Source organism: Rhinichthys klamathensis, unplaced genomic scaffold, assembly GCF_029890125.1.
Source record: "Rhinichthys klamathensis goyatoka isolate OS25496 unplaced genomic scaffold, OSU_Roscu_1.1 h1tg000109l_1, whole genome shotgun sequence".
In the NCBI taxonomy this organism is placed as follows: Eukaryota; Metazoa; Chordata; class Actinopteri; order Cypriniformes; family Leuciscidae; genus Rhinichthys; species Rhinichthys klamathensis.
The window spans coordinates 2,762,374-2,775,812 of NW_026606647.1; the positions used below are offsets into that span (position 1 = coordinate 2,762,374).

Genomic DNA, 13,439 nt, shown 5'->3' on the forward strand with positions numbered 1-13,439 from the left:
TTTGGTCACTTCTGGGTACAAATTTGTCCCCAAAATATAGTTAAGTAGGCACACACACACACACACACACACACACACACACACACCATGTTGGTGCAACAGCATTATGAGGACTCTCCATAGGCGTAATGGTTTTTATACCGTAAAAACTATATATTCTATCCCCCTACACTGCCCCTATCCCTAAACCTACCCATCACAGGAGACATGCAGCATTTTTAATTTTTTAATAAAACATTGTTTTTTATGTTTTTTAAGCCATTTGATTTATGAGGACTTTTGAAATGTCCTCATAAACCACCCATAAGTTGTAATACCAGTGTAATACACATGTCATTATACAAATTTGTGTCCTCATAAATCACATAAACCAACTCACACACACACACACAAACACACACACAAACACACAAACTCACCCCTGAACTTCTTGGGTGGGTTGTTCAAGTCTCCTGCATCTGGTTGAACAACACATCGGTCATCAACCAACCTGAAACCAATGAGAGTGTTAATCTGTAGAAGTTTTTAATTTTGGTTAGTCTGAACATCTGTGTGTTTGTGTGAGTAAATAATGGTGTGCATTTGTAAGTGGGCATCTTTATTTAGCCTTTTCTGGCCCAAAGAAGCAGCTTACTGGACATAATCCAAATTCCAAGACCAGTCAGCCAAAAACACACACACACACACACACATAAACAGGGTTAAACTGCTGACAGCTGGTTATTCTTAACTACATATTAAATATTAGCATTCAACCACAGCAAACTTCATGCAGTCTTGATCTTCAAAAGGTTAGATCACCCAAATGTGCAAAATCTGTCATTAGCTAATTAACTCATCCTCTTGTCATTCCAAACCTGTTTTACTTTTGTTTCTTCAGAGGAACACAAAAAAGAGGACTTTTTGCATTAGTTGCTTTTTTCCATGCAATTACAATTAACAGATGCTTTAAAAAGAATGATGGTTCAATTATTTCTCTTGAGATTTTTGTCAGCAGAAAACAGAGAGAGTTCAATGTTGAAGAATTAACGGGAAAAAGTATTTACCAAATAAGCTGGTTCTGCTTGTTAATCATTTATTTGCTGTAATAATTACTCTTGGAACAAATGCAGTTAAAATGTCCTGCTCACAATTTTCACTGATCTGCTTTCAATTGACATGTGATTTTTAAAGCATTCCATAAGATCATAACAGGCAGTGTCAATCAACTCACCCCAGAGTGCTTATGAAGCCACTGGTAGAGCCTTCAGCATAAAGGGAGCACACGTCCCCAATGTGTAGGAAACTTGACATTTTATCCACCATGGCAACCACTCCACCACCTGCAGAGGTCAGAGGTCAAAGACTCATGACTGTGTCTGTGTGTGTACAGGTTTATCATTAAGCAAACAAGACAAACAGGAGCTCTAACCATAAAAAGACATATAGGTTTACACATTTAAAACAACACATATATGATGTGTGGTTAGAAGTGTCTTTTCATACAGTACAAAATACAAAAACAAAACAGTTTCAAATAACATATAAAAAATGTATAGATTTGCAGGGCTCAAACAGAATGTTTCCACAAAAACAAAAGAAGAATATTCATGTCTAAACTATTTTGATGTCTTTAAAGACAACACAATTTGATTAAAACCACATGTGGCCCACTGCATGCCATGAACTAAATAACAATAATGTGATCATTGGTAACCCATGATGCAAAGAAAGACAAACAAGCTGAGGACTCTAAAACTGATTGCAGGACTTTTTTAATAGTCTTAGTATAATTACAGTCTAAGCTGAATCCATCCTGAATATACACTCACCGGCCACTTTATTAGGTACACCTGTCCAACTGCTCGTTAACACTTAATTTCTAAGCAGCCAATCACATGGCGGCAACTCAGTGCATTTAGGCATGTAGACATGGTCAAGACAATCTCCTGCAGTTCAAACCAAGCATCAGTATGGGGAAGAAAGTTGATTTGAGTGACTTTGAACGTGGCATGATTGTTGGTGCCAGAAGGGCTGGTCTGAGTATTTCAGAAACTGCTAATCTACTGGGATTTTCACGCACAACCATCTCTAGGGTTTACAGAGAATGGTCCGAAAAAGAAAAAACATCCAGTGAGCGGCAGTTCTGTGGGCGGAAATGCCTTGTTGATGCCAGAGGTCAGAGGAGAATGGCCAGACTGGTTCGAGCTGATAGAAGGGCAACAGTGACTGAAATAACCACTCGTTACAACCGAGGTATGCAGCAAAGCATTTGTGAAGCCACAACACGCACAACCTTGAGGCGGATGGGCTACAACAGCAGAAGACTCCACCGGGTACCACTCATCTCCACTACAAATAGGAAAAAGAGGCTACAATTTGCATGAGCTCACCAAAATTGAACAGTTGAAGACTGGAAAAATGTTGCCTGGTCTGATGAGTCTCGATTTCTGTTGAGACATTCAGATGTTAGAGTCAGAATTTGGCGTAAACAGAATGAGAACATGGAACCATCATGCCTTGTTACCACTGTGCAGGCTGGTGGTGGTGGTGTAATGGTGTGGGGGATGTTTTCCTGGCACACTTTAGGCCCCTTAGTGCCAATTGGGCATCGTTTAAATGCCACGGCCTACCTGAGCATTGTTTCTGACCATGTCCATCCCTTTATGGCCACCATGTACCCATCCTCTGATGGCTACTTCCACCATGTCACAAAGCTCTAATCATTTCAAATTGGTTTCTTGAACATGACAATGAGTTCACTGTACTAAAATGGCCTCCACAGTCACCAGATCTCAACCCAATAGAGCATCTTTGGGATGTGGTGGAACGGGAGATTCGCATCATGGATGTGCAGCCGACAAATCTGCGGCAACTGTGTGATGCCATCATGTCAATATGGACCAAACTCTCTGAGGAATGCTTCCAGCACCTTGTTGAATCTATGCCACGAAGAATTGAGGCAGTTCTGAAGGCAAAAGGGGGTCCAACCCGTTACTAGCATGGGGTACCTAATAAAGTGGCCGGTGAGTGTACATTAAACACAATACATGGGCCTTTTCACATTCTCAGTACAAATTTAATTAATCACAAAATCTAATTCCTCCACTGGGTTTCGATAACAAGAAGCTGCAAATAACAAGTTGGCAAGTTATTTATTAACTTAACTGACTAAACACTTATTCCAAGTCCAGTGCATTGGAATACCATACTAAAAATACACATTCAGTATCCAATTTACAACTGACAAACATGCCAAGTTAAATCTGAATGAATATATAAATACAAAATACAACAGGAAGACAAAAATGCATTAAAATTTAAATAAAGAGACTCCTTTTCTGAAGTGCTAAATTAAAATAAAAATAAGCTGAAATTATTGGCTAAAAATACTTTTCCTGTTTTTTTTTTTAAATAAAATAATAGCCTACTTCATAAATAGCTGCCAGAATATATATTTTAATTTTGATTGAAGATTACAAGAACTGTCAATTTTGATTTCATGCTGACTTTAAATACTATACTATCCCTGTCATTCCTAAGGTCACTTTCAAATATTGTGGTTTAATCAACATATTAGGATATGTGGACATTGAAATGTAGCCTGCATAACAGAAATAAACCAAATGATAAGAAATAGGTCTACTGTATGACAATACGAAACTGGGTTTGAGGGCATACTGACTGTAACCGTTCCGTTTGACGCCTGTATCATCACCAGACTCTTCCTGTAACTACTAGATTTGATTAACAAATGATTAGACAAGAAACCCGTAAATATGGAGAGAGAGAGAGAGAGAGAGAGAGAGAGAGAGAGAGAGAGAGAGAGAGAGAGAGAGAGAGAGAGAGAGAGAGAGAGAGAGAGCGGAGGAGGGATTTGCATGTGAATACTTTTCGCTCTATCTAACTGCAAAGCAAAAAGCATCTTATTTTACATGAAAACTCCATGCTATTGTTACTTATTGCGTTAATTACAGCTTTGTCTGATGCTGTTGTAAAACACAGAATTCTGTTCCATCTGTTGAACATCGGCAGATCGTCCGTCTTTGAAAACGGAAACTAACAACTCATTTTTCTACCCATGTCAACAACGTCACAACGAAATAAAAAGACAGAAATCCGACTAATCATGGGCACATTAACTATATCCAGCAAACGCATTTATGAAAAGCAGAGGGTTTTTTTTATGAATGCGTGCCCGAAATGCGATTAAACTAACGGCATCATAACATTGGTTTGGACTGTTGCATTAAACAGTATAAAAAAAAAAAAAAAAAAAAAAAAAAAACGGCTTAACTGAAACACTTGTGTCTTCCTCGCTGAATTTGTATCTTTTTTCCCATCTTTCTACAGGCTCCGTGAGTTTCTCATGGCAGTTTTTCTAACCTAGGGGCGGGTTCAACAGGGCGCGCACGATGCTCTCCCGCAGATATGATAAATATTTAATAAAGCATCATTCCTGAACAAAACTCTTATTAGTCCGTTTATTCTTGCGTAGCCTAGATCTCACCTCTCTCAAACGAAGTTGGAGCAAACGTGTCCGCTGTTTTTCCCCCAAAGTTGCGTCTTCTGTTTGAGAAAGTTATTATCCCGACTCTTCATAGAGTCCAGCACAGCGGTCCATCGCCCCGATGTTCGTCTCTTTTCGGCTAGCCGAGTGACTCTGTAAACGGTGGAGTGCGATGGGTTTCTGGGAAATTGTGTTCCAGCGGTGCCACGCCACGGTTATTTCAATAAACTGTGGCATTCAAGAACTACAAGACCCAGACATTCCCTTTCAATTGACTAAAATAATTTATTTTTTGTTGCAAACAGTCTATAGAGACTTTAAAGAAAAACTGCATTTCTTTATAGCTAAATAATGCAAAAAAGTAGAGGTGACTTGGGAGTGATCATGTAACAAACTTTGATCTGTTAATGCTGTTGTCACAACTTGCCCCGCTGCCATTTAAAATTGTATGCAATAATTTGTTTGTGGTAATCAAATTTACCTGGAATAATAATTTTAAGTAAATTTTATTTTATTTAATATAAGTAGGCTATAATGTAGGCCTATATATGTAGGCTAGGCCTACTACAAAATAAGTGCATGGAAACAAATTATTAATTTATGTTCAAAGTATACATATTAGCTAAAGACATTTAATATAGGCCGAAGTGAGACCCAAAATGAGGTAACAGATTACGTTTATGCTGCCATATCAGATAGGCCTACCTTGACCAAGCTGTAAATATGCTACAGAAAAGAGAAGTTAAGATTTCGCAAGAATATATTTTGATTTCATTAACCATTAACATTAAAGTCATTCTGTGACCCTGCTGTAGTATGTCTGTTGCGGTTTTCATCCGCAAATGCAGAAGAGAGAATTTTAGGCATCAACAGAGTTCATTTGGGATCACAACCAAGTTTTGTGTGAAATAGAATAGGGTAACAGATTTTGGCACCTTCAAATGCTGTGTTGTCGGATGTGGTGAACCTGCTGTATATCTGCAGCTGTTCACGTCAGACCAAAATTATTTCTAGGATATAAAGATTAGACATCATCAGAGTGAATTTGGAAAGTCAATCTAAGTGAATGAGGGGAAGAAGGGAAAAGGATTTCCACAGCCTGTTATGCTGCCTTGTCAGATTATGTGACCCGGCCTGCTGTTATCTGCTGCTGTTCAAATCAGACCAAAATTATTTCTAGAGTATGAAACAGAGAGGTTTAGAGTATGCTATATCACCATAGTTAGAAAAACATTAAAGCCATTTTGAGTGAAATAGCCCAGAAGGGAACAGATTTAGGAAACCTATGCTACCTCGTTAGATTCTGTGACCCTGCATAGGCTATATCTGCAGGCAGCTATTTCTAAAATCCAGAAGAGAGAAGGTCAGACAGAGTGGATTTCAGTGACCATGTGCTGTATAGGCTCATGCAGCATATCATATGTTCACATAAGAGCAATCAGACCAGGATGCTTTCAAAAATACAGAAAAGTTTAGATATCACAAGTGTGACTTTGAAGAGCATAAATAAATAATAAATAATACTCCAAATGTAATAGATCGTTTTATTTGTTTGACAGAATCAGAATTGATGAGCAAGCATTGCACTCGGACAACTTGTCTAAAAATATTATTTCTTGAAGTAGCCTAGGTAATGAACCTGTTTCTCCCCGCCAGTGCACGCGCGCCTGGCGCATTCTCGCACGAATTTTAGCCTAATGAACAGCGACCTCTAGTCACAGATTTCTCTAGTCATCAATTTCAACACAACACCAGAACTGGGTTACTAAAGCAAACGTTACACGACATTAAATGGCAGTAATTGCCATTGAGATGAATGGGAAAGTAAACAGATATCTTTATAAATGTTAGATGAATTCAGGCTAGTGAACTTAATCATTTCAGAAAGACACGTCACCTGACTGATCACATGACCATAGCCGCTTAGCCGGAAGTGCAATACAACACGAGCAGAGTTTAAACTGGTTATGGCATCAATATTGAACAGCTCTGTGGTTTTATTTCTATGCATTGTGGCAGCACATTGTGATATAGGCGACATCGTGCTCGAACAGAGTCCGCAGTCTTCGGAGTCGCAGAGCACGGGTTGTGGTTGTCAGGGACTGAAAAGGGAGGTTGCTGTTGATGTGAGTTATGAAAACAATCTGGAACATCAAGATGATGCAAATATATACTCCAAAACAGCAAATGAAAGTCCACACACGATAGAGCCTGGTGTACACACTAAGGTAGGTTTGTTATCATTATCATAGGCTAGACAAGTAAAGTATTGTTTAGTTAAAGTTCATTGAGGAGAAATTATATTAAAAAAATAAATTAAAAAAAATTGATAAAGGGGGCGTGGGACCAGTCACCAGTGTATGTCAATCTAAAAAAAATAGAGAAAAGCGCAATAAACATATTATAAAAGTAGTTCTATAGATTTGAATGCACTACTCTAAGGCCTGGTTTCACAGACAGGGTTTAGATTAAGCCAGGATTAGGCCTTAGTTCAATTAGCATATTTATCTTGTTGTATATTGTCTTTTAAATGTTCCTTTAAAAAAACATTACTGGTGTGCATCTTGAGACTAAACAATGGCACTGACATATTTCAAGGTATGTCAGTGCAAAGTTGCTTTGAGTTCACTCATAAATGAAAATTCTGTTTTTACTCTAATTTACTCAGCCTCAAGTTGTTCTAAACCTGTATGAATTTCAGGCTTGGAACAACTTGAGGGTGAGTAAATGATGGCAGAATTTTCAGTTTTGGATGAGCTATCCCTTTAAGACAGCTCAAACATGTATTTTACTCTGGGACTAGGCTTAGGCTTAAGTCTTGTATGTGAAACCGGACAGAAATATTCTATAGCCATATAACAACTTTTTGTGTGGAATGACTCAAATGACAGCCTTGGTCACCATTTACTTTCATTATATTGACAAGAACAACATTCTGATGTAAATAACTTATCATGGAGGAAAGAAAGTTATATGAGAAAAAGACATGATGATAAAAAAGTATTTTCATTAACTTTTGCATTAAACATTTAACAAAACAGCCACAGAACAATCTGAATGTTGTGTATGTATGTGTGTGTAGCTGGTGCTTCTGCAGGGAGGTTGGTTTATGATGGGAACAGATGACCCAGGAATACCACAAGATGGAGAGGGGCCGCAGAGGAGAGTGAGGCTGGACCCTTTTTACATGGAAGAGCACGAGGTCACAAACAAGCAGTTCCAACACTTCACCAACCAGACAGGCTACATCACAGAGGTACAATCCCATTGGCAGAAATGCTTCTTTTTTTAACCCGATAACAATACTCTCACCTACAGTGTTACCAATTCACCTACTTATTGTGGCTTATCTTTTTTGGAGTGTGTTGCAGTCATCAAAATCAAAATGTTTATATTTACAAAATACAATTAAGTTGGTTAATCTTTTCTTTGTACTTTTGTTAGTTAAATAAAGGTTCAAGAGAATTAACGAATCACAGATTGTTGATTTTATAGCATTTTACAAAATGTCCCAACTTTTCTGGAAATTATGTTGTAAATAATATCCATTTACAGGGCCATAAGACAAATAATCAATACTTATGCTAGCTCAATCGGCTATTTATATCTTCAGGCTGAGCGTTTTGGAGACTCTTTTGTTTTTGAGGGACTGCTGAGTCAGGAGGTGAAGAGCGCTCTTTTACAAGCGGTGAGAAATGTCTTTCTTTCTTTCTGTACAAATGACCAACTGGCTGCTGGTTATACATTTTATTTATTTATGTTTGTAATATATATATATATATATATATATATATATATATATATATATATATATATATATATAATATATATATATATATATATATAATATATATATAACATTTGTCACGCTGCAGGATTATTATATGAATGACTATTAGTACATAAATACAAATGATCTGAAGAAAGATCAAAAGAGACTCAAAATTGTAAAGAAATAAAAAACAGATGTGATGACCAATTAGAGCATCTAAAAATATACTTTCCGTTACATGTATATATTTTAAACCTAAAATCTCAATGTAAAAAAAAAAAAAAAAAAAGGTTATGTCCATCCTATTTGTCAATACCTAAATATATTTCAGTGTAAAATTGAATCGATATGAATTCAAGGGGAGCCAGGGAAAAGAATGTCTTAAAGACATTGAAAAACTTAAAAATGAACTACAAATATAGTCAACTTTTGCTATAGCCAAGAATAGACTACTGACTGTGCTACAGTTTGCCTGTTTATTTATGGTCAGTAGGTGGCTGCTGCTCCTTGGTGGTCACCAGTGAAAGGTGCAGACTGGAGACATCCAGAAGGACCAGATTCAGCCATAGAGCACAGGTAAAGAAAATATATGTAAGCAATATCACATGAGCAAGCAGTGAATGATTGCAATACAACGGCAACTATATTGCATACACATATGCTTATCTGTTTATAAGTCATATACCTGTGTAAGAAGTCATATTAAATATAATCTCTGTGTTTGTATCTAGGATGAATCACCCTGTTCTGCATGTGTCATGGGCTGATGCACAGGCGTACTGTCACTGGGCCAAACGCAGACTTCCTACTGAAGCTGAGTGGGAGTTGGCCTGTAGAGGGGGACTTCAGGATAGGTGTGTTTGTGTCTGTGTTTTGTTCTCACTTTTTGTCAATTTGAATGTATTTTTTAACATATTCTCCCTCTATCACTCTTGTTAGGCTGTACCCATGGGGAAATAAACTAATGCCTAAAGGGCAACACTATGCTAACCTGTGGCAGGGAGATTTCCCTAAACACAACACAGCAGAGGACGGCTATGCTAACACATCACCGGTAACGCTAAGAATAAATTAGCAGACAAAATACAAAAGATACTTATACATGTACAGTATATTGTCATAAATGAATGCAGTTTTGTTTTTGTTTATAGTTTTATTTAAAGTTGTAGATATTTATAGTAGCCCTTTATCCTGATTTACAGCTCAACCCTTGTGTATTTGATTTGAGAGAAGATAAGTTAAAGCAGTGACTGCAGATGTTTAGCATGTACATTGGTTATAAAAAAAATACACACACCCCTGTTAAAGCAGCATTTTTTGTGATGTAAAAAATGAAACAAAGATAAATCATATCAGAACGTTTGCACCTTTAAAGGGTCACTGTGTAGGAATTTCTCCTATCTAGCGGTGAAAATGTATTTTGCATTCAAACGAATAGTGCTCTCTAGTGCCTCGCTTTTCCAAATGAGTGTTGCAACTACGGTAGCCGTTATGTACCAAGAAGCCATGACAACATCCAATTGCACTTCATCGAGTTTAACTATACATGTTCTACAGTTATGCTGCCTATATAATTAATTACACAACCAAGCATTGAAAAAAACCTTGTAATTTAGACCGTAACAATGACTTACTTGTCGAGAAGAAAGCAGGCAACTTCAGGGTCCCTTTCAAAGTCTTTCTCCTTCATTAGCTCTTTCCACCTGGGAAAAGCTATCCCGATATTTACCCTCGTTTTTTTAATTCGCCAGTCACGTTTCCTTTGAAATTAAATATTGTGCTTTTTTGGCGTGTGCCGTGCAGTGCAGCCTTTCAAATTTGCCAGGGCAGTGCCAAGCGCCTCTCACTGATCTCCTTGTCCGTTTCAGCTGGTTTGAGTCATGTGACGCTGGCTCTGAATGAAAACGCGTTGAGGTAGGCTAGTGCTTTTTGTCCCTTTATCACAGCACTCTGCAGTCTGGATAAGAGTCTATCATCTTTACAAGGGAATATTTTCCCATTCTTCTTTGCAAAAAGGGTTCAGGGCTGCTTTTCTCAAATGCATTGTGAGCCAAGTTGATCGTTGAGGCTATGCAATGGTTCTTCTACGATCTTCTTAGGTTTACGATGCTTGTTTAGGGAAACGCAGCCCAGATTTGTTAAATTAAGAGGGCACCTCCCTTGAAATTTGTTTGTAGCCCTCACACAATTATAAAGGAGTGTGCAAACTTTGTTGTTTGAAGGTTTTATTCGTATCTATTTTCTTTTAATTGGTTTTCAGTGGCATTCCATACGCTGAAATTTTTACATTAAAGGTGAAAAAGTATGATAATTTTTTACATCGAAAAAAAAACTGCTGTTTTAACAGGGGTGTGTAGACTTGTGTATATCCACTGTAAATAATTTAAGTGATGTCTTGGGCAGGTGATGTCATTTCCTGCCAATGGCTTTGGTCTGTATGACATGGTGGGGAACGCATGGGAGTGGACTGCAGACTGGTGGAATGTACATCACAATACAGAAGACAGATATAATCCTGTAAGGAAGCATGCACACACATCCACGCTTAACAGGTCTTTCTTTATACTTAAAAGGAATTTTAACCCATTATACTAATGCTGCAAATTTTTTCCACAGAAAGGACCAGAATCAGGGACAGACAGAGTCAAGAAAGGAGGATCGTACATGTGCCACAAGGTAAAACATACACACAAAGCCATCTACTGTATGACTGACAAACGGACCTCAGGGTTTTTGAGGCGATGGGATATTTTATGTCAGATAAAATAGTGCTGGAAGTACACTACCATTCAAACGTTTGTGGCCAGTGAGATTGTTTTTTTCCTTTAAGAAATTAAAAAATTTTAATTAGCAAAAACTGATTCAGTTGATCAAAAGTGACAGTAAAGACATTTATAATGTTACAAAAGATTTCGATTTCAAATAAATGCTGCTCTTTTCAACTTTCTATTCATCAAAGAATTTTTTTTAAAATATTATGCAGTACGTTTTCAACATTGATAATAAAAAATGTTTCTTGAGCACCAATCAGCATTTTAGAATGGGTTGTGAAGATTATTGAATTGCTAAAAGCTCAGCTTTGACATCACAGGAATAAATTACATTTTAAAATACATTAGGATAGAAAACATTTATTTTAAATACAACTGTTTTTGCTGTATTTTTGAGCAAATAAAAGCATTGGTGTGCATAAGAGACTTATTTTACCGAATTTTGAACAGTATTGTAAAGCTGGTCTGTCTCTAGACTCTACATATTTAGTCTGCACATATATCCACCTAAGTGGAAAACACAACCTTCATCTGTAAAAACTACAGGGTTCATACGGTCATGGAAAAACCTGGAAAAGTCAGTAATTTTTCAGGTCTGGAAAAATAAATAAACTCAGAAAGTTTTGGAAAAGTCATGAAAATGTATGTCAAAGTATTTATATAATAGAATATGTTTAAATGATAATATTGGTTAGACAAACTACAATACTTAACGTTCATTCGATCTATCCAACTGTGGCATTCCATCAGATTTTGTTTTGCAGCGTTGAGTATTATAACCAATCATGCAAGTTTCTGTTGAGCTTCTGAATGTGATGGCCAATCAGAGACGTTCAGATTAGTCATCGCTAAAACAAAGAGTTAATTTCTGACCCTGGCGTGGGGTAACATCTGGTAGTTGCAGTTTGTACTTTGGTGTAAAATGCAGAAATGGAAAAATAATTGACTGTTTTGGGGGAATTCACATAGGGAGGGATGTTATCTTGTTGATGATTGATGGTTATCCAATGAGATTAATGGTAAATAAGAGGCAAAGCTGTTTTAAAATGTTCTTAGTTACCAAATTTTGTATTCCAAAAGTTTGTCTCTGGCACTGCCACCTTGTAAAGTTACTGTCAGTGTTACTGGACACTTACTTACCTATTTAACATTGTTGCCTCCCGTTGATGTATGTTAATCCATTGCTACACAGTGGAGTTCTGAGGATCAGACACAGTATTTTATCTAACCGTCTTACTGATATGTCAGCATTATTTAAATAAATGTTTATTTTGTAATAAACCACATAGCTTGTCATTAATTGGTTAAGCTATGCTGTGATTTTGAGTTTGAACATGGATTTTTATTCCTATTTTACACAGGCGTTTCATGGAACATTAGGTCATGAATATTTGCCTTAAAAATCATTGAAATGTCATGGAAATGTATTTGTAGAAATGGGTATAAACCCTGAAACAAGCTTTTTTTCAACTTATTTACATACATGATTGTAAAGACATTTTTCTCTCCCTGTAGTCTTACTGCTACAGATACAGGTGTGCAGCCCGTAGTCAGAATACCCCGGACAGTTCTGCCTCTAACCTGGGCTTCCGTTGCGTCTCTGACCCTGATCCATAACCTCATCATCAGTTCTCTCACTGTCAAATGCTTGAAGTCTAGAGGAATATTACATTTTATGTAAATAAAACATTTTGTAAGAGTTTGGTGTTATTTATTTCAGTTCTTTTATTTCTTCCTTTTTTGTATAATTACGGAAGGTATTGAAATGTAAAGATACGCTTAGATTATCAACTGGAAATTCTGTTTTGAAGTCAAATCTAAAAATGTAGAAAAAATTCTGTGACCTACAATTTATTGCAGAAAAGTTAAAGACATCGTTCAAATAGTCCAAGCGACTACAGTGGCCCTATCTTTAAGTTTATCAAGCGAGAATACTTTTTGTGCGCAAAAACCCCCCAAAAATAACGACTTTATTCAACTATTCATTGTCTTCTCTGTGGGCCTCGAGATTTTACGTAGTGAAACTGCTCAAAGCTTCTAGGTTGTACGTCACACACGACCAGCGTCGGCCAATAGTGAGCCTACGTGTACAACGACGTACAACTCAGAAGCTTTGCGCAGTTACACTACGTGAAATCTCACGGCCCACAGAGAAGGAAATGAATAGTTGAATAAAGTTGTTATTTTAGAAAGAGACAAAAAGTCCAGGGTGCTCAAGGAGTTCAAAAAAAGTATTAGAAGGTGCTCTTTGGGGTCGAGAGTTCAATGTCATATAGAAAAGGGAATCCAAGGCACTCTTCTTTGCCGCTACGCGTGGGTTGTATTTTCCCCCACATGTTTTAATAATTTTTTCAATCATAATAGAGCCAGTTTAATAAAGGCTTTTTAATTTTCTAAAGAAGAGTGC

General features: G+C 37.1%; 2 protein-coding genes across 4 annotated transcripts in view; one reads left to right on the forward strand and one right to left on the reverse strand.

Annotated features, from left to right (window-relative positions):
- itpr1a (inositol 1,4,5-trisphosphate receptor, type 1a) overlaps positions 1 to 4,645 on the reverse strand; it is a 52,321-nt gene extending 47,676 nt beyond the window's left edge. For all 3 annotated transcript variants that reach the window (XM_056253870.1, XM_056253869.1, XM_056253868.1), the window contains exons 1-3: positions 4,490 to 4,645; positions 1,214 to 1,322; positions 420 to 490 (exon numbers count right to left, since the gene is read on the reverse strand). In XM_056253870.1, the coding sequence (XP_056109845.1) occupies positions 420 to 490; positions 1,214 to 1,305 (163 nt within the window). In that variant the 5' untranslated portion in view covers positions 1,306 to 1,322; positions 4,490 to 4,645. The remainder of the gene's footprint in view (positions 1 to 419; positions 491 to 1,213; positions 1,323 to 4,489) is intronic.
- A 1,763-nt stretch (positions 4,646 to 6,408) lies between these two features.
- On the forward strand, positions 6,409 to 12,731 carry sumf1 (sulfatase modifying factor 1). Its single transcript, XM_056253871.1, has 9 exons — positions 6,409 to 6,717; positions 7,572 to 7,745; positions 8,103 to 8,177; positions 8,755 to 8,837; positions 8,993 to 9,115; positions 9,201 to 9,315; positions 10,665 to 10,778; positions 10,878 to 10,937; positions 12,548 to 12,731. The coding sequence occupies exons 1-9, from the start codon at positions 6,457 to 6,459 to the stop codon at positions 12,647 to 12,649; spliced, it is 1,107 nt and encodes a 368-aa protein (XP_056109846.1). The 5' UTR covers positions 6,409 to 6,456; the 3' UTR covers positions 12,650 to 12,731.
- The last annotated feature ends 708 nt before the right edge of the window (positions 12,732 to 13,439 follow it).